This window comes from Schistocerca serialis, chromosome 5 (assembly GCF_023864345.2).
Source record: "Schistocerca serialis cubense isolate TAMUIC-IGC-003099 chromosome 5, iqSchSeri2.2, whole genome shotgun sequence".
NCBI lineage: Eukaryota > Metazoa > Arthropoda > Insecta > Orthoptera > Acrididae > Schistocerca > Schistocerca serialis.
The window spans coordinates 245,387,802-245,409,497 of record NC_064642.1 but is presented as its reverse complement, the minus strand read 5'-3'; the positions used below and the strand labels follow the sequence as shown (position 1 = coordinate 245,409,497).

General features: G+C 42.1%; 1 protein-coding gene and 1 long non-coding RNA gene across 4 annotated transcripts in view; one reads left to right on the top strand and one right to left on the bottom strand.

Moving 5' to 3' along the window:
* The window catches only part of LOC126481675 (uncharacterized), an 81,181-nt gene that overhangs the window by 4,530 nt on the left and 54,955 nt on the right, over positions 1 to 21,696 (bottom strand). Inside the window, exon 3 of one of the 2 annotated variants that reach the window (XR_007587612.1) lies at positions 13,853 to 14,081. The exons of the other annotated variant lie outside the window; for it this stretch is intronic. This is a non-coding gene — a long non-coding RNA (uncharacterized LOC126481675). Of the gene's footprint in view, positions 1 to 13,852; positions 14,082 to 21,696 lie in introns of those variants that run through there. 2 annotated transcript variants of the gene reach the window in all.
* The window catches only part of LOC126481674 (xenotropic and polytropic retrovirus receptor 1), a 285,237-nt gene that overhangs the window by 242,459 nt on the left and 21,082 nt on the right, over positions 1 to 21,696 (top strand). For both annotated transcript variants that reach the window (XM_050105607.1, XM_050105606.1), the window contains exons 8-9: positions 3,597 to 3,797; positions 15,195 to 15,361. In XM_050105607.1, the coding sequence (XP_049961564.1) occupies positions 3,597 to 3,797; positions 15,195 to 15,361 (368 nt within the window). The remainder of the gene's footprint in view (positions 1 to 3,596; positions 3,798 to 15,194; positions 15,362 to 21,696) is intronic.

Below are 21,696 nucleotides of genomic sequence, written 5' to 3'. Positions count from 1 at the left end.
TAATAGAAATAATAGTAATGATAATAATAATAATAATAATAATATGCACAACTTAATGAAAAAAGAAAGAATTGTTTTTGTGGAATTTTGTTTTGTGCATATTTAAGTACAATTTATGGCATGAACAAAATAATGTTTAAGCTTTCATTACTTTCTGTTTCGCATTTTTGTGTAAGTGTAAGTTTTTGTGCTTATTTACTTTTTGGACAAATGTACGGGATCCCTAACACAACTATTTGATAACAAATTAATTACAGGGCCAAAAATCGGACATTCTTGTGTTGCACCCACACAACAACTTATGCTAATTATACATTTCTTTGCTAAAGGTTCGCTTGTAGTCATGCTTATTTGATTTTGTCATCTCCAGTTCCTTCATCGAAACTGAGCTTCACACCACCTTGAATTACAGCAAAGGTGTTTTCACATGCAGGGATCTGGTGCACATACCCCAAGAGGAACTGTAAGATGAGTGGGCTCTAGCAGGAGTAGTTGACATACAAAATATCATTAATAGGGTGGATGGGGATTTTGTGAAGTCCAACTCCTGTATCCTCACATTTAATAGCACAAAACTCCCTGAGCATATTAAGGCAGGTTTCCTTCGCTTAAGTGTGCGGCCTTATATACCCAACCCAATGTGGTGTTTCAAATGCCAATGCTTCAGGCATACTACTCTTGGGTGCCGTGGAGAAGCTACATGTGGCAAGTGTGGTCAGGCCGCCCATGAAGGTGTCCATTGTTTGTTGCCAATGAAGTTTGTGAATTGCTCTGGGCCTCACACCGTGTGGAGTCAGGACTCCACTGTGTATCTGGAAGATCGGAAGATACAAGAGCTTAAAACTATTAAGCACATCCCCTATATTGAGGCAAAAAAGCTCTATAAAGCCATGCTACCCTTGTGTTTTGCTACCTCCTTCACTTCAGTTGTTAAACAGCCCACACAAAAAGCTGACACTACTACACAAATGGAGGCTGCTAGTGTTGGCACTAATAACTGTGTGTCCCTGCATTTGTGATGATGCAGTCATTTCTAAGCCTGCCCCCCCCCCCCCCCAAACTTTAGAAAAAGCTGTGGTTGCTGACATTATAGAGCTCCCTGCCCCTCCAAAGGTTCTGTCTGGTACAGTGTCCAATGTTGCACACCCGCAACCACAGTTGTGGCTGCAAAGTCTTACCCAGGGAAAAAATCCAAGGCAAAACGTCACACACTAGTGGAATCAGGCAGAAAACAGCCTGACGATGTCTACATCGACCTTTCTGACATCTCTGTTGATTCTTCTTTAGAGGCTATGGAGCTTGATGTCGGATTGGGGCAACCATCTCTCTCCAAAACAGAGCCTCCACCCATTGTGGGCTCTTCTCCCCGTCAGAAAATCCAGATGGAAGTATTACCCCCCCCCCCCCCCCTCATAGATGGCTCCGATTATACAGTGGAACATGAATGGATTCAGGATGCACATAGAGGAACTGAAACTCCTCGTGCAGCAATGCCCTCTCTGCTTGTGTTTGCAGAAAACACACTTCAAAGCATTCAATGCCCCTGCCCTACGGAGCTATACCCTCTATTGTAAGGATGACCTGCAATGTGTGTGTGTGTGTGTGTGTGTGTGTGTGTGTGTGTGTGTGTGTGTGTAGTTGGACTTGTTGGATTATTACAGTGACAACATTCCACATTCACCTGCTGTCAGCACTGCTGCACTACACCACTCAGGCTCACACTGTTATGCCAATATACACTCACTACACTGCAATACTATTCCACTCCATTCATGAGCCATTTAGGGGAACCCTTTCTAACCATCCAGAATTAAAACCCATCACCTGGTTCAGATTCGTTGATGACATCTTAGAGACGTAGATTGAGGGTGAGTACACCATACCCATATTCCTCCAGAAACTCAATACCTCCCCCCCTCCCCTCCCTGCCCCCATTCACTTCACCTGGACCTCCTCAACCCAAAAAACCACCTTTCTCAATGTTGATGTCCATCTCAAGGACAGCTAACATCAGTACCCCTGTCTACGCCAAACCTACCAACTACTAACAGTACCTCCACTTTGACAGCCACTACCCATCTCATACCAAGAAGAACCTACCACACTGTCTAGCCACTCATGGTTTCTGCAGCAGTAGTGACCTAGTGAATATGCCACGGATCTCACTTTGGCTTTCACAGACCAAAATAACCTTGTCCAGAAACAGATCTCCCATGCCTTGTCTCTCTCACCACCTCCTACATACCCACTGTCTGGCCACAAAGAAGCATTCATCTTGTAACCCAGGACTGAAGCAACTGTCTGCCAAACTTATGCAATATCCTTGTCCATCCTTACTTTATCCCTGCTCCTAACCCCTTGCCTCATGGTTCATATCTGCACAACAGACCTAGGTGCAAAAACCTGTCCCGTACATCCTCCCACTACCATCTACTCCAGACCGGTCACAGGCATCTCCTACCCCATCAAAGGCAGGGCTAGTGGTGAAAGCAGCCTTGTGACCTACCAAATAAGCTGCAACCACATGGGCAGGACAACTAACAAGGTGTCTTTCCGCATGAATGGCCACTGGAAAATTGTGCCCAAGAGACAGCTGCACCACACAGCTGCCGAACGTACTGCCCAACACAATGTGCTTCACACAAATGACTATTCCACAGCCTGAATCATCTGAATTCTTCCCACTGACACCAGCTTTTCTGAATTGCACAGATAGTAACTCCTCCTCATAACATATCCTTCATTCCTGGAACACCCCCCCCCCCCCCCCCCAGCCTCAGCTTTCACTAGTATCTATCCTCCAGCTACATATCGCCTTCCCTGCTCCCACTCCAGATCTACATGCACCTTCTATCCCACTAGCACACACCTACTAGACTTTTTCCCCCTCTCTGCTTCTCCCCTCTCCACTATCCATCTCCTTCCCCCCACCCCCCTACCCACCTCCCCCTTCCAGCACAGCCTCCCAACTCAGCACCTTAGCAGCCCATCCTGTCTGTGCACACTCCCACAAGCAGCACTGCACTGTCCCACATCCCTGCCCTGGTAACCCTAACCCTCCTGCTCCATGCCTTTTCCTTACCCTGCCCCCCCCCCCCTCAATCCATCCTGGCAGAGTGCTGCTCACCTTATACACAACAACAGTCTGTAGTTGGGCACTAGTGGCCAGATGCAGCAGCCAAGTGTGTGTGTGTGTGTGTGTGTGTGTTTTCTATTTTGGCAGAAGGACTTATTTGTTCAAAAGCTTAAATGTTTAGCAGTCTTTTTGATTGTGCCTGTCTGTGACTCGAAGCCTTCTATACTCTGTGAGTAGAAATCCATCATTTTCATATTGTTGGCATTTTGAAAAGCATGTGAACTGCCTGTTTTGTATTGTATAAGTACTGCAATAACTTAATACTTACCACATCTGTAGCAACAAAGGAAAAAAAATACTGAAATAACTGTTTATTCAGGCATTAAGTAGGAACTATTTTTATCAGTCAATGATACCGGTATTTCATTTTGAATTGCAACCTCATCATGTTGTGTTTTCCACAGCACAATTAAGAAAAAGATCTATATATCTTTATTTAGTGCTAATATCTCTTTTACAGTGTTAAACACAGCTGAATGTGGGCCCAATGCTGTTATCTCAAAAGCAATTGTAAACTGCCTTCCTGCATGGTTCAGATTTGCACAGTGTCTTAGAAGATATCGTGATTCAAAGGAAGCTTTCCCCCATCTTGTGAATGCTGGAAAGTACTCGACTACATTTCTGGTAGTACTATTCAATACCCTCCGAACACTGAACTCAGGTAACAGTACGAAATGATACAATAAATCTTTCACTCTATGCCATAGGATATAGAAATATAACTTTTTAATTTTTATTTTACCCAAATGAAAGCATTATTTTAAGACAGATACATTTTAGTTTGTAAAATGAAGTGACAATTGTTTAGGATACAAAATAGCTTTTGTAAACTGTAGAAGAATAGCCATGTAATCCACTGCCTTATTTATACACATTTTGTTTATTAATTATGTGCATTGCCTTCAGTTTATTTTTTTATTAATTCTTACAATGGATTATTTTGCTTTTCTGGTTATGTGGTGAAAATTTTGTGTCGCATATGTTAAGGCCCCAGGAGTAGACAACATTCCATTAGAACTACTGACGGCCTTGGGAGAGCCAGTCCTGACAAAACTCTACCATCTGGTGGGCAAGATTTATGAGACAGGCGAAATACCCTCAGACTTCAAGAACAATATAATAATTCCAATCCCAAAAAAATCAGGTGTTGACAGATGTGAAAATTACCGAACTATCAGTTTAATAAGTCACGGCTGCAAAATACTAACGCGAATTCTGTACAGACGAATGGAAAAACTGGTAGAAGCTGACCTCGGGGAAGATCAGTTTGGATTCCGTAGAAATATTGGAACACGTGAGGCAATACTGACCTTAAGACTTATCTTAGAAGAAAGATTAAGGAAAGGCAAACCTACGTTTCTAGCATATGTAGACTTGGAGAAAGCTTTTGACAGTGTTGACTGGAATACTCTCTTTCGAATTTTGAAGGTGGCAGGGGTAAAATACAGGGAGTGAAAGGCTATATACAATTTGTACAGAAACCAGATGGCAGTTATAAGAGTCGAGGGGCATGAAAGGGATGCAGTGGTTGGGAAGGGAGTGAGACAGGGTTGTAGCCTCTCCCTGATGTTATTCAATCTGTATATAGAGCAAGCAGTGAAGGAAACAAAAAAAATTTGGAGTAGGTATTAAAATCCATGGAGAAGAAAGAAAAACTTTGAGGTTCGCTGATGACATTGTAATTCTGTCAGAGACAGCAAAGGACTTGGAAGAGCAGTTGAACGGAATGGATAATGTCTTGAAAGTAGGATATAAGATGAATGTCAACAAAAGCAAAACTAGGATAATGGAATGTGGTCGAATTAAATCGGGTGATGCTGAGGGAATTAGATTAGAAAATGAGACACTTAAAGTAGTAAAGGAGTTTTGCTATTTGGGGAGCAAAATAACTGATGATGGTCGAAGTAGAGAGGATATAAAATGTAGACTGGCAATGGCAAGGAAAGCGTTTCTGAAGAAGAGAAATTTGTTTACATCGAGTATAGATTTAAGTGTCAGGAAGTCGTTTGTGAAAGTATTTGTATGGAGTGTAGCCATGTATGGAAGTGAAAAATGGACGATAAATAGTTTAGACAAGAAGAGAATAGAAGCTTTTGAAATGTGGTGCTACAGAAGAATGCTGAAGATTAGATGGGTAGATCACATAACTAATGAGGAGGTATTGAATAGGATTGGGGAGAAGAGTAGTTTGTGGCACAACTTGATTAGAAGAAGGGATCGGTTGGTAGGACATATTCTGAGGCATCAAGGGATCACCAATTTAGTATTGGAGGGCAGCGTGGAGGGTAAAAATCGTAGAGGGAGACCAAGAGATGAATACACTAAGCAGATTCAGAAGGATGTAGGTTGCAGTAGGTACTGGGAGATGAAGAAGCTTGCACAGGACAGAGTAGCATGGAGAGCTGCATCAAACCAGTCTGAGGACTGAAGACCAGAACATCATCATCTCTAACATTACTTAAATTGGAGCTCTGAATTTGACACTAGGCTTATTAAGAACTTAAAGACTAGACCTGACTGACTTAGCAGTTGCCAACATATATATCACCAGCAGCAGCTTTCAGGCAGAAATAAGATCACCAGTACAGAAGTTAAACTCGTACTTAAAAGAGGTACAAAGAGGTTTAACTATATTCGCAGACTGGCCAGCCTTGACAATTAAGACACTACACCTGTATTCACGAGAAGCACGGCCCATATCCCTGGATAGCCATCAACTTTCAGACTGCCATGGTTTTCCTGAATTTAGTGAGGCTGATTTCCTTCCTTATCCTTTGTCCAACCTGAGTTTGTTTTCTGTCTCTGATGCCTTTGTCATCAGTAACATCTTAGACTCTAAGCTTCCTTCTGACTTTCACAGAAACATGTTCAACTTTAGAAAACATTCCAGTGTTCTCATTCACAGTTAAGGGCTTGAAAGCTACAAGCACATCACTGTCACTCATACCACTCCAGAAAAAGTTTCAGCAGCTCTTATATTGAATTGAAAGGAGAAACATTCCACAAACTTATCATTGTCAGAAACAATAGCAGACATGGGTTGAACATTACAGAGTAGATTCATATTCACATTATTCTTTTACAAGAAGCAGTAAGCTTTTGCATGCTACAACAGATGAGATAAGACAACAGCTTCATTGGAATACACGTCTGCAGCATGTTGGTACATTATACAAAGCTATAAATGTTTAGGCAAAAGCAGGCACAGTTATAATTTGGATTTCCCTCTGCATAGTATCAATTTATGATATAATTATGTTGAAATCACCACTCTTCAAGGGTCTTAATCAGCATCAGATCAACCACTTCTGATGATAGATCTTTATTCCTTTTAACGTAAATTTTGATATATTAAAATTTGATTCTGATATAACAACATACTTTCAGCTACAACAGAAAATTATTAATTTATGTCTCTCTTCATACCAGTCATTTTACTTATACTTCTCTATCAACTGTCAGTTTTTTATTTTGGTTTTGGTTTTTGAAGTTGTGCCTACACCTGCTATCACTTATTGAAAGCTAAAACTTTTTTCCCTAGTCAGATAATAGAAACATGTCCATGAGAAGTTTCATGACCTAGAACAACTAATCCTGAAATAAAAGCACTGCTCTATTTATTTTTTGACACATTTTTAAAACACCCTTTTTGAATCAATAGTGCTATCTCAACCAAAGCAAGGATCTACTTCAGTTCATTCAGTCAGTTATTTTGTAAAAGACTGAATTTCACTTTTTATGTTTTTACTCCTTCTATTCCCAAGTCAACATTGTTCAGTAAACAGTACCATAAACATGTTTTTTCTCATATGCAAAAATTATACCTATTGAGGGACTCCCATTTTTGGTATGATATGCTGAATCATGAAGAAAGTTGACCTTCAGCGTAATCTGATATTATATGGAATATAATTGTAACTAAAAGACATGTCATCATTTTGACACAGAACTCAGTTGATACTGTTACAATAACTTCACTGTTGTGTGTGTGAGAAGGGGAGGGGGAGGGGGTGGGGGAGGGGAACGTGAAGGGGTATATTGACAGTGATCATAGAAGGAAAGCATTTTATCGCAGACAATACACAGTGACTTGATGATGGTTTTTAGAGAGAGGTTCAGGATGAATATTGCAGAGAAATTTATGAAGAAGACAGTGTAGATGAAAAATTTAATTCTTTTTCAAACATACTGCCACACATTTTTAGTCTCATTTTGCCCTAAAACAAACAGAAGCAAGGGTAAGGGATGGATAACTACTGGAATTAATGCATCTTTTGCTTGGAGGAGCATGAGTCATAATGAAAAATTGACTAAGAATAAAGCAAAAGATATGTGGAACATTATTAAATGCAAACATAGTGGTCCAGTTGAAACTGAGTCTCTGAAAATTGTGCTATCAAAAAGGTTAACATTAAAATTGTTAAGTACATAATTCATTGATTACATCCCCACAGCAGCAGCAAACACTCAAATACAGATGTATTAGATTTCCTTCTACACATACTGCTAACAGACATTATTTGGTTTATTTGGCATATTTTCATACCTTGTTGTGTTACAGAAATATCTTCTGGAGCAGTGGATCTAAAGTAAATAATGTTTTTATTTCTCAGAAATGAGCAGTAAGAAGAGTTTGTAAACTAGATTCCCACAAATCTTATAGAGCCTTCTTTAAGGAACAAGGAATTCTTATACTCACTGTCCCATATGTTTACTCCTTAATGGTTTTTGATGAAGGAAAAAATAACTTTTCCTTCATGTCTATGGTTCATACCAGAGTTACATACTCGGGTGCAACAAAAGTTTTCGATAAACTTCCATCCAAAACAAAGCAATAAACTGGGAATCCCAATCATTTCAAAAGAAGATTAAAAATGTAGCTTATTAGCCTCTCCTTTAACCAATAATCTAACTACCTAGATTAAAGAACTGAAACTATTATGTTCTCTACACTGCAGGCAGCAGTGTCCATTGTAAATTTGCTCAACAAGTAGTCTATTGTAAACAGGATTCTGTATTGGCAGAAGTAGGTAATTGTTTTCTTTGAAAAATCCCTATACAACCACATAAATATTGGAGGCAAACAGTAGCTATTTAACATAATTGAGAAAGCAGAAAACTTTTTTTCAAAGTAACAGCATCTTGACATCTCAGGTTTTCTTGGCATGAGTGATTAATGGCAGGCCAAATTGTTGTTTCTATTACACATACAATATTTCAACAACTGACCCAGCAACTCCAACAGCAAATCTTGCAGTACCCAAAGATGGTGTTTGGGTCGCTTGTCAAAATATTGTGTGTGTGATAGAAACAAAACTCTTCTGCTCACCCAGACATGCCATTATCAGCATCTTTCTAATTTATTAGATTGCATTTAACTGCTGTAAGCACAAATAGCATTAAGCATTGTAGTGATATGTCACAGAGTGATGTACTTCTGGCAAGTGAGAGACTGTTTGTTTACTCTTAGAACAATGTATCTTTGACTTGTTGTATCTCATGAAAACAATGCACCTCCTCTGAATGAGGTATTAGAAGTAGGACTGAACCTATTACCAGAGATTCTGGAAATTTTGCTGCGTTTCAGACTATATTCTACGGCTATTGTCGCAGACATCACACAAGCTTTCCTTCAATTAACCTTGAACGAAAAGGACAAAGACTTGACCAGGTTTTTCTGGTTCAAAATTAGCCAGGATCAAACAGGAAATCTTCAAACGATGGACGAACTAACAGAATACCGTTTTAACAGACTCCCATTCGGCCTGACCTGCGCCCCATTTTTACTTTCTGCAACACTAAGAGAACTTTCCGACATGTGTATAGCAGCATTTCCCACCGTAGCGCCACTTATAAATAAGACTGCATACATGGACGACTTTGTGATCTCAGTAGAAGGTGATAATTTGGTGATAGCTATATACTATGAACTTGTAACCCTAATGAAACTGATCAGTCTCCCCTTATCAAAATGGGCTACCAACTGTGAACAACTCCACACTATCTGGAGGACAGAAGGGCGAGAACTCCACACCCAGACTCAAGTTTTAGGCGTAGACTGGGACACTGCAGGTGACTACTTCTATATCGATCCTAGCGAAATCATCAGAAGGTCGTCAGAAGAGCCAGCCACCAAACGACTCCTTTTACAATGTACGGCTAAATTCTATGACCCATTCGGACTGTTTTCCCCTGTTTCTCTTGTTGGGAAATTGCTATTCCAGGACACATGGTGCCGAGGAATTGGCTGGGACGAACTTATTCCCTGGGACTTAGGGGCACAATGGCACACTTCGATATCTAGCTTACCTTCATTGTCATATATACGTGTCCCTAGATGGATAGCTACAGCTCATGGAAGAGACTCTCAGCTGCACGTATTCTGTGACGCCTCGGAAAAGGCATATGGAGCAGCTTTGTACATTTGTACTGTCTTAGATGATGACGTTGTAACCCATTTAGTCTGTAGCAAGAACAGACTTGCTCCTATTAAGAAGGTGACATTGCCTTGACTCGAACTTTTAGTGGCAGTGGTTGGGGCCAGACTATTGTGTTACTTTTGCCGCGCAACAGACTTTAACATTGCCCATGCGATATTGTGGACAGATTCTACAATAACACTAAGTTGGATTTGCTGTGATTTTAACAGATGGAAGACCTTCGTTTGCAATCGTGTAACTGAGATACAAACACACACAATTCCCACGCAATGGAAACACTGCCCAGGACCAGACAATCCTGCTGACCACCTCTCATGTGGACTCTTCGGCTACCAAATGAATTCTCTGGATATTTGGTGGCATGGGCCACCTTGGCTTACACGCCCTCCTGAATGCTGGCCAAACGATACTCCAACGATGATACAACTTCCTCCCGAAGAAAAGAGGAAGAAAACCCAGAGCCAAGTTTTGTCGATATCTACACCAACCAGCCTTTTGAACTTACTTAAATTCAGCTCATACTGGAAGCTCGTTAGTATCACAGCATGGACTCTCCGCTTCCTACACAAGATTCATCAGAAGAATAAATCTTCAGGAGAACTTACAGCCACCGAATTATCAGCTGCCAAAATGTATTGGATTCGAGTGGGCCAGAGAGATTCGTTCCCCAGTGAATTACATGCACTTCAGAATAACTTACCACTGCCAAAAGAGTCAAAAATCGCATGATACAATCCTTTCTTAGAAGATGGACTGATACGTCTAGGAGGTCGACTGCAGTGCATGATATATACAGAAAACACAAAAACATTCCATGCCACGAATATGGAACTAGCCCAACTTTGGAAGGCATTAACCACCACAAAAACTTATCAGTTCCTCACCCACCATGGTATTACTTGGAAATTCATTGTCTCCCGAGCCGCTTGGTGGGGAGGATGGTGGGAAAGAATGGTGGGCACTATAAAGCATTGCCTACGGAAGGTGTTGGGACTCGCAAAGCTCACTGAAGAACAACTGAACACCACCTTGATCAGTATTGAAGCCACGGTGAACTCCAGGCCCATCACACCAGGAGATGATTGTGATGCACTCACACCTTCCCATTTTTTGACGGAAGAAAAACTTACGACTATTCCGACGGGACCAGAGCCTTCAGCGAATACCAATTTAACAAAGGAATTCTGACTGAGACAGCAACTCTGTGACAGTTTTTGGAACCGTTGGATTAAAGAATACCTATTGGAGCTCCGGAACTACCATGAAGTTAAACGCCCATCGGAACGAGTCATCCCCTTTCGCCCTGGCGACATCATGCTGATCCAAGAGGACCTTCGTCCACGACATATGTGGAAGAAGGCCAGGATAGAAAAGGTACTACTAGGAAGAGACAGCAGGGTAAGGACGATAATACTCTGGACACCAGAAGGTCATATCATTAGTCGTCCTGTGCAGCTGGCCGTACCTTTGGAGGTCAACCAGGGTGGGGAGGATGTCACAGAGTGATGTACTTCTGGCAAGTGAGAGACTGTTTGTTTACTCATAGGACAATGTATCTTTGACTTGTTGTATTGTATGTTCTGTGACTGTGTAATAAAGTGTTGTTAGACTGCTAATCGCTGCTCTACTGTGATTCACGACATGATAGTTTATAGGTAATACAGTGTACAGATTAAGTTTCTAAAATATGCTTCTCTTTTATTAATGTATACCTTGGCTTGAAGTTCTCCTTGATGGAATCTGTGGAACATAATGAATGTATGAATTCATGAATGAATGAAAGTGAATGAATATGTGAAGGGGATCCTGTGATACTTAAGTTGCCTTGTTGAAATGTGGTGAAAATCTTATTAAAATTTCACATATCTGCGTGTGTTATAAAAATTAAGAAACATCAAAGTCTTCTACAAACTGTTCCTGTAATTTGCAGCATCAACCAGTAATTGATGGTGGTTGCTGGGTGAAGCTTTAGTCATAGAGTCCCTACAGAGTTCCTTTGAGGCCATAATCAATACTTGTGCCTGTCCGTGCAACTGACTTAAGTGTCCTTTAGTTAATAATTTGATCAAGTAGTGCCTATCCTTAACATTGTTGTTCACTGCACTTACTTTATTGTGTAATACTATAGACATATTAATCAAGCAGATAGCTTTTAGTTAATGTGCAACTTTCACAATCAAGAGCTCATAAATGTCTGAATCGGATGGCTGTATGACAGTTACATTTTTACTGTCCAATTCTGTCTTTTTTGTGTTCCTTTGAGGAGCAGGTGGACACTTGAACAAAATGCCACAAACTCTTTAAATAAGGCTGAATAGAAAAATTATATTGCCCATTCTAGATGGTTTTATGAGGGATATCCAGCAACTACAGTTATAAGGCCTGTAGCTCTACAAGGGCATTGAGTCTTTCACATTGGTATCACTGCTGTGTATGGTAGTGCACACTAAAATGAATGAGTGATAATGGTCATCAGTACTGTCCTGACTGTCGTTGTGGTTATGGTTAAGGCAAACTCTCTCATTCCGTATCCCACCAAGTGCAAAGTGTGTACTGTGATACACTAAATGGATGACAAGGGCATGAGCACCACAACGATTCATCACAAAATCATGTCAGTGTAGGGGGAAGAGGTTATGTCATGGCAACATGTGACAGAATGGGTACAGAATTTCACTTTCAGAAGAACAGAAATTCATGATGAAGAAAGAAGTGGACTTCTGTCTGGTGACTGATGAACTGGTACAAACACTTGAAAAGCATATTCATTCTGATCACTATGTGACCACTGATGATCTGCATGAATTGCATCCTGAAGTTTCTAAAACCATTGTTCATGAAATTGTGAGTAATCAACTAAGATATCACAAGTTGTGTGCACGATGGGTTCTGGACATGCTTACTGCAGAACGCAAAATCAACAGTCAGGGCCAAGCATGAGTTTGTTGATCATTTTGTGAGTGACTGAGAGACTTTTCTCAACTCCACAGTGATGGGGGCTGAAACATGAGTTTACCACCATACCACAGAGAACAGGCAAGAGTAAATGCACTCGATCCTGTTTAACAACAAAAAAATTCAAACCTCAGCAAACCCCAGCTCAAAAAGTCATGCCAACTGTTTTCTGGGACAGAAAAGTGATTCTGCTTGTTGTATTCCTGCTCAGATGTTAAACAATCAACTCTACATAATACTGCGATACACTCAAGAAACTCTACAGAGTCATATAGAAAAAAACACTGTGGAAAGCTAACAAAGGGAGTCGGCCTCCTTCATGACAATGCTACACCGCAGTCCACTTAGCAGAGCAATAATTACTGACCTCATTTCATTGTAATCTTTTAAATCACCCACCTCACAGTCCCAGTTTCATGCCTAGACACTATCATTTATTTCCTAAAGTGAAGAAATATGTGCATGGAAAACACTTTTCTGATGATGATGAGGTGAAAATAAAAGTGAAGAAATGGTTTAAGGAGTTGGTGGAAGACATCTACAATGCAGGTATTAAAAAACATGGTTTACAAAATGCATTGAAGTAAATGGTGATTATGTGGGAAAATGACGTAATATCTAAGCTACTGTTCCTCTATGCTTCATTGAAATGTATGCATTTGTGTTTGCATAAAAAAATCTTGTAACATTATTTGCTGAATATCCCTCATGTAAAGCTCTCTTATGGGCAAATTGGAATGTGGAATGTGATGATTAGGGCTACAGTCAGTATTGGGATGATGATAAGGTAATAGTCAGTACTGGAATGAAAAGTGATACTCCAATTATACAAACTGTGGCCAGTTATGCTTCTGAAATTTTTGTAATTGTCTGTTCCTTAGTGACTATAAACACACACACACACACATACACATAATTGTTGTTCATTGTCTAATGATTTGATGACTAAGAGTGTGTGAAGTGTACGTGCAAACTTCCCATTCTGTTATATGAGTCGACTTACTTGGTGAACACAGCCGATCTTCTTCTCTGGATAGCCAGCTTCTGGAGTCTCTTTAAACTTCTTCTCTGAAGAAGGATGCTAGTTACAGGAACCGTAATGACTCTCTCTCTACTTGTGAAGTAATTCGGTACTCGAAGAATACTTTTCAACAACTATCTGTATATTTGAGCTTCATAAAGGGCAAAATTCACACTTTGCATATAAACTTTTGACTTCTTGTAAGTCACTCGTATCATCTCACATTAGAAACAGAATTAAGTACATTTCAAAAAAGAGTTGGCTTAACGACCATAACTCTATTACAAACAAATTGTAAAATAAGTCTTGCCCCCAGCAAGTCCAAGATAAGAGTTTTTTTCAGAATTCTGAATCTCAAATGTTCGTGTTATTTAAAACAATGGTCACTGATAAGGTTAGCAAAGAATAACCCAGAAGTTCCATAGTTCTTCCTTGCTCTTTCACTATGACTTCCATGGATCGACCGACAAGTACCTGTTGGTGCCGTTTAACTGCCGTGTCTACAGTCTTCTCACGACAAACTTCAAACCTGCACACACAAACATGTGATGCACAGTAGGTAGGATTCTATCATCCCACTCTCACAGCTAAAATATCATGTGTTCAAGATGGTAGAAGGCCGGGTGGTTCTAGAATTTATGCAGAAATTTTCGAAACACTACAATTGGGATTAAATATGTTTTTTCAAAATGCATAAAGGTTTGTATAAAAGAAAACAAAACTGTCTTAACAACTACATATCGTATATTCCCCCCACCTCGCAATACCCAAATCAAACATGCTTTTCTTCTGCATATATGTGAAGTACATGCAATTGCCTTGGATAGATACTTTGTTAAAATTATGCACAGAATGTAACATGAGAGTATCAGCATCACAGAATAATGTACTGCCATATAGTTGGTCTTTGTTTAAAATTTATGTATTGTTTCATTCTACCTCTGGTAATTCAGTTTTGTTGAAATTCAAGTAAGGGATATGTGTAGAAGACCTAATGACTGCTATGCTAACTACAAATTCTGAGAGGGGCTATGCAGCTAAACTAATACATTTCAGTAAACAATCTCATGGTAAATTTGCAGTCAGGTGACCAAGAGCCCCCTGTCAAGAGAAACGTGTCTTCTTCCAAATGCTCCAGCGAACTCCAGAGGCCTCCAGCATCACCTTCTTTCCAGTCAGTGTCTCCCTTCAGTCTTCCCTCCCAGATTTCTAACTTAAGCTACTGGAGTTTTAGTGTTGGCCTTTCTTAACTTAGGCTGGTGTCTTCTTGTGTTTCCTGAGGGGAGTTCTCATGTACATTCAAAATGGAGTAAACCTGAGAGGTTTCTTAAATTGGTTGAGATCCCTGAAATATATCTCTCAGTCCATTACCCTTCCTGAAAGTACTTTCCCACTACAAAGCTATCTTGACTGTGATCCTGGCATATGTATGACAAATATTCATGTTACAATTTGTTAATATAATAATCTTATTTGCCTCTTTCTGATACTGATGCAGAAATGAATAATCTCAAACTGTTACCTTCCTTTGTTTTATTTATTTCCTTTGGTTTTTGTACTTAGTATGGCCATAGTGATGTCAGAGGTCACACTGCAAGTGGTCAGTGGAAATTGATAGTAAAGTGACATTATTTTGTTCCAGATGACAGTAACAAACACAAAAACCCATTCTTCTACATGTGGCTGTTGGCATCATTACTCAGTTCTTGCTACTCATACACATGGGACATTAAAATGGACTGGGGATTATTTGACAATTCAGCAGGAGAAAATAAATATTTAAGAGAAGAGATTGTCTATTCATCAACAGTAAGTAAAACAGAACACCACAAATATTCTTACAGAATAGAATAATATATCATCTAAAAAATTAATTGTATGGAGACAGTGTCACAAATAAGGATGATGATTACTATTGACAATGTTGGACACCTTGTTATAAGATGATGTGACACACTTATTATAAGGACAGGATGCCTGTTCAGTATGGCATTACTGTTTAGCAGTGAGGAAAGAGGAGAGAGAAATGGAGTTGAAACTCAGTGGAATTATAGATCTTAAAATTCTTTCAAGCACAAAGCAAGCTATAAAACAAATGGTACAATCACAGTTTACAGTTTTATGTGTCATAATGTTGTTAATCTTCTGAAAATAGTGCAAAATTTGATGAGTGGAAGTATATGCCATTGTACCTGTTACCGTTTGTCACAATACCAGTGACAACTCTTTTACAAATTCTATTGTGAAAGAGAGCCTTCATAGATGTGGAATGAGTTTATATAAATTTAAGCAGCACAAGCAACCACTGCATGCTACTTTCTTGAATTACGTAATAGTGGGTCTCAATAGGAAGGTGTGGGCAACTGGCTCTATGCCGGAGGTGGATGAAGTACAGATGATGTAGGCAGCCAGCTTTTGTTAAAGTTCTTTTATTTCCAAATACAAATAACTTAAAGCAGGGTGTCTGCAGATAGCAGGTGGTGGGTATTGAACATTGGAATCAGGCATGCTAGCTCCAACACATTGATACAAGTGTTTCTGGGGGACTGAAATGTAGCATACAGCTTTCATGCCTCTGCATTGCAGCGGACAACCGCTGCTTGATCAGGGTGGCAGGACAGCAACACAACTGACAACCCGAGCAAGGCAGTCTGCCGGCAGAATTTCCCAGGATATTGAACACAGAACTCCAGACTGGAAAGTGGCAGAGGGCAGTGTTGGATGCCCACGGCACAAAGCTAGTGGATCTCACTTCTCATCTTGGATCACGAGGTAGTGGCACAATTGAGGATGGCAAGGGCCTAAGCAGTCGGGGAGCAATCAGCAGCTTACAGGCTGGTGACAGTGGTGGTGGCTGTGTCATGAGTACAGCATCAAGTGGCAGCACAGGGTGGCCCAGCTGTACTGATGATGACAGACTGGCTGTGGGGGTTTAAATACAGATGTCTGAAACTGACCATGTGAAAGGTTTACCACTGCCACATTCCTAGGTTACCCAGAAGTTTCCAGATTAGCAGCCAGTGTCCTAGGCCCAGTTGTTGCCATTGGCATTAGTCTGAACCATGGAAGGATGACAGCATGGAAGCAGGTGCATGTCAAGGGGTGTTGACCTAAGCACATTGTTGACTGTGGTAATCAGCAGTTGCTCTGCCCTAGTTACAGCTCTGGGCCCCTGCCTTGGCCCATATCATTACACTTCACCCTCAGGAAAATTTGGCCAATTGCATTGCTACTTGAGAGACTAGATTCAACAGTAACACTAATATTTGTCCAATTGTCTTTACACTTTACATTATCCTGCATGAGTCGGGAGTACACTCTTCTTGAGTAACTTTCACCTTTACATGTCATCATTCCCTTTTCCTTATTACACAATGTACTCTGTCTCATTCCTACGATGCTCAAAGACGGAGTTCGTAGGTCCCATTTTTTGCACTACTTTACTTCGCGCTCTGATGATCAGTCACCTCTTCACTGTTACCAACACAGGTAGTATCAACTCACAGGCTAAAGGATGGTAAATGTGATATTTGGGCAACTCTACACCTGAGATGGCAGTACACGATACTTTTGATCATCAGACTTAAGCAGGAAGCTGATATGGTAGTTGCTATGGTGATGAGTCAATGGCGATGTTTGGTCCTGTACTTTTTCACATGTTCAAGCAGGTGTTCTATCATCACAGAATCATTTTGTGAGGCTACCATCTGATCCAGGGAGGTGAGAAAGGTCTGGTGTTGCATCTCATTTAAGTAAGGCTGGATCTTGAATGGTAAATCTGCTAGGTAGATCAACTAGTATGTCTTAATCATAGCAGGTACTATGATGACTATTGCATTTGCCACTGAGAATATCCAGTGTGATGATATCTTAAAAAAAAAAAAATCAATTTCACTTATAATGAATGACAACCTCCCTAGGTCTCTTAGTTTCAGATGCCTCAGAGCATAATGGTGTGCTCGCATGACCTAGGAACTGTATGTGTATGTTTTGTGGGGCAGGCAGTGCTTGCCAGTCCAGCACTGCTACAAGTCTATACAAACTACACTTTTAACAAAATAATGTACTGCATTGTGCAACATCAATGTTTCTCTACTAGACTAAATTAAGTATGCTCAGGTTCCACTAACATTACAAAGAAAGTTTCACTTAAAAGTTACTATAACCTATTACCTAAAATGAAAATGTGTCCTTTGTGCTCACTCATGAGCTTCTTTCGTAAAAAACGGTTGTCTGGGAAGTAAGGACAAGTTTGAATTTTGCACCATTTTGCCATATGGTGGTTGGTAGCCATGGTTTTTTCATGTTTGTTATTTGTGACCCTCCCCGTTAGTAGCCTGATAGCTTTTGTGTGGTGGGCTTTATTGTTTGATGTTTATTTTCATCACTGAGCAAATGACAACTGAGCAATATATCCAAGAGATAAAAAGTTATTACAAAATCAGTGAAAGTCCCATGGCAACCATTTGTGAATTGTGTGTGACTCTTGGACATAGTGCTGCTCAGATTCATTTAAATTGATCTGGAAATTTGAGATTACAGGTTCTGTTTTAAACGTTATGAAAATAGGATGACTGCATACTGTTTGAACATAAAGAAATATTGCTGTCATGCGTGACAATGTGACTGCAAGCCCCATAAAATTGGTTTTCCAACAAGCTCAACAACTGAATTTATCATCAAGTTCACTGCATGAAATCCTTTCAAAAGACCTGAAATGCATGAATACAACTTACACAAGAGCAGAAGCTTGCAGATCATGGAAAGAGACATCAATTTGCTCAGTGGGTCTTGGCTCGACAAGCAGAGAACAAGAACTTCACAAAAAGAATAATTTTCTCATGTGAGGCGCGCTTCTGCCTCAGTGGATTCATCAATAAGCAGAATTGCAGAATTTGGGTAACAAAAATCTGCAAGTGACTGTGGAAGATGAGATGCATCCACAATACATGACTGTTTGGTGTGAGTTCTGGGCAGGAAGAGTGATCGGCCCCGACTTTTTTGAAAATGATGAGGGACCTGCCATCACTGTGAACAGTGACTATTACTGAAACATGCTTTCTGATTGGTTTTTCCCTGTTGCTGATGAAGATAACAATTTTTAGTTTCAAACGATGGTGCGACGTATCACACATCCCATGAAATGACTGCTCTACTGAATGAAAAGTTTCTTTTGCGTGGCAACCAGGAATAGTCTGCCAGATCATGCGATCTTATGCCTTGTGACTTTTTTGTGTGGGGATTTGTGATATCAAAAGTGTACATGAACAGACCAAAAACAATACACTAATAGAAGGATGAAATTAAAATGGTTATTATTGGTATCCCAACAGATGTGTCATCGAGAACTTCAATGAATGCATTTCTCATTGCCGTGCGGCCTTGGAATATAATTTTTCACACATAAATGGGAGAAGTTATTTAATGTGTTCATAAAAGAAACATTAAGTTTTCAATAAATTTTGTATGTTCCATAGCACTTTAATATTCATCCCTACTTCCTGGATCATCCCAACTTCCTGGACAGCCTCTAGAAAGTTTTTTAGTATGTCCTGTCTTGCAGCTCTCAAATATTGAAGAAAATATATTTCTGTTTGCATCAAAGCTGCTAATTATTTATTTACTGACTAGTTTTGGGCTTTGCCCGTTCTCAGCTGCTAATTATTTACTTACTGACTAGTTTTGGGCTTTGCCCGTTCTTACAGCCCACCTCCCCCCTGCGGGTTCGGGGGTAAGAATAGGCCCGCGGTATTCCTGCCTGTCGTAAGAGGCGACTAAAAGGAGTCTCAAATGTTTTGGCCTTAATGTGATGGTCCCCCTTGGGGTTTGACCTCCATTTTTCAAAATTCTACAGAAGTACGAGCCTTTTGGGGAAGGACACCTTACATGGTGTACCACTGGTCCTCAGTGCACTAAGACCTTGGCACTCAGTATTGTACCGGCGTTGTAACCATACCCATTATTCCTCAAATTGGGCCTAAACGCCTGATGGGTTGTACAAGCTACGCCCATAGTGCATCTCCATCTGCACCAGTGATCATAATGGACTTTCCATGGCACCAGAAATCCAGCACGGTAGCCAGCCCGTTGTGGTGGGGTCGTCATGTACCCTCTAGGTTGTAGCCCCCTGACAACACAGGGATCTTACTGCCGATACCTGAGCTGCACCCTCCCCACGTTGGCCAAGGAGTAGATGCCCGTCTCCTTGGGGCATCAGGACTCCCGGCAATGGTCATCCTGCCAGGTGGCCCTTGCTGCGGCTGGGTGGCGCCCGTGGGGAGAGCCCCTGGTCGGAGTGGGTGGTATCGGGGCGGACGTTTCGCACATGAAACGTCAACACGTATCAGGTCGCTCTGCGGCCGAGTCTTCCAAAAGAAAAGGTACCGTTTCTAGTTCTGGTTCTCCTGCCCTTTCCCCCTTGGCCACTCCATGGGAGGAGGGACAGGCCCGCCGGCTTGGGGCGAAGTACTTCCCCCGCTATTTGGTCTGTTCTCGAACAGATGGGGGGACGTTCGCCACCTCCAAGCCCATGTTCTTTGTTCAGCACATTGAGGACGTCTTCGGGGAAATCGAGGCTCTCAGAAAGATGCGATCAGGGTCCGTTCTTATCAAGACCACCTCTGCCACACAATCGGCGGCACTCCAGGCGTGCGACCGCCTAGGGGACATCCCAGTCTCCATTGTCCCACATCTGGCACTAAATAGGACGCAGGGGGTTATTTTTCATCGTGACCTCCTGCTACAATCTGATGAGGAGCTCAGGGCCAACCTGGAGCGCCGCGGCGTGCATTTCGTCCGGCGAGTCCAGCGCGGCCCCAAAGACCGTCGCATCGACACTGGGGCCTTTATCCTCGCCTTCGAGGGGGACGTTCTCCCGGAGAAGGTAAAGGTGATGTGTTACCGGTGCGACATGCGACCTTACGTCCCGCCTCCTATGCGCTGTTTTAGGTGTTTGCGCTTTGGGCACATGTCGTCCCGGTGTGAGGCTGAGCCCCTTTGTGGCGACTGTGGACGTCCTCTTCGTGAGGAACATACTTGCACCCCACCACCTCGGTGCCCTAATTGTCCTGGCGTCCACTCGCCTAGGTCCCCAGACTGCCCCGCCTATCAGAAGGAGAAAAAGATACAAGAAATCAAAACTCTGGATCGGCTCTCTTATTCTGAGGCCAGGAAGAAGTATGACCGCCTTCATCCCGTGTCACTGGCCACTTCGTTTGCCTCAGTTGTGTCCACTCCTTCCGCTGTATCCTCACCTCTATCCTATCACCTCCGCCTCCTCTGCCCATCAGGGGGCTCTGCCTCCGCCTCCCAAATCCCTCCCTTCCAACTCCTCCTCCCCCGCGGCCCCCACCCCCCCTGCCCCAGGGGCCACCCTTCCTCCTCCTCCTCCTCCCCCCACGCCACCTGAGAAGCGATCCTCTTCTCAGGCGTCCATCGGGGAAACGTTCCGGACCCCAGCTTCCGAGGTCCGGCGTTCCAAAACGGACCCCGCGCGTGAGGACCTTCTTCGGGTCCAGCCCACCATCCCTGTGCCTCCTCGGCCTTCCAAGAAGGCCTCCAAGAAGAAGTCTCTATCCCCCTCTCCACCCCGGCGCGTTTCATCTGACGCTTCATCCGTGAGTCGCTGCTCCCGGCCGTCCTCAGTTTCGCCGGGACGCTGTGCTGCCAGGCGTTCCGCCGGCCTTTTGTCGGCAAATGATGCGGCCCCTCCTACACCATCAGGAACAGCGGCCGCAGCTGGCGACGAGTCGATGGAACCGGATCCGCCTGCCGTCAGTTGTAGCGTTGTTGCCTCGCAACCTGGCCCTCCGCGGCCATCGAGGTGACCAGCTCTTCCCCATCTCGTTCCCCCAACTTTTTGACTAGCAATGGCGTTGTTTCATTGGAACATAAGAGGTATTCGATCTAATTTGGAGGAATTACAACTGCTCCTCTGCCTGCACTGTCCGCTCGTCCTTGGTCTCCAGGAAACCAAGTTGCGCCCGACTGACCGTATTGCCTTTTCCCACTATACCTCGGAGCGGTATGACCTCGCCCCTGTGGACGGTATCCCAGCTCATGGTGGGGTCATGTTGCTCGTTCGGGACGATGTCTATTACCATCCCATCCCATTGACCACCCCACTCCAAGCAATAGCTATCCGC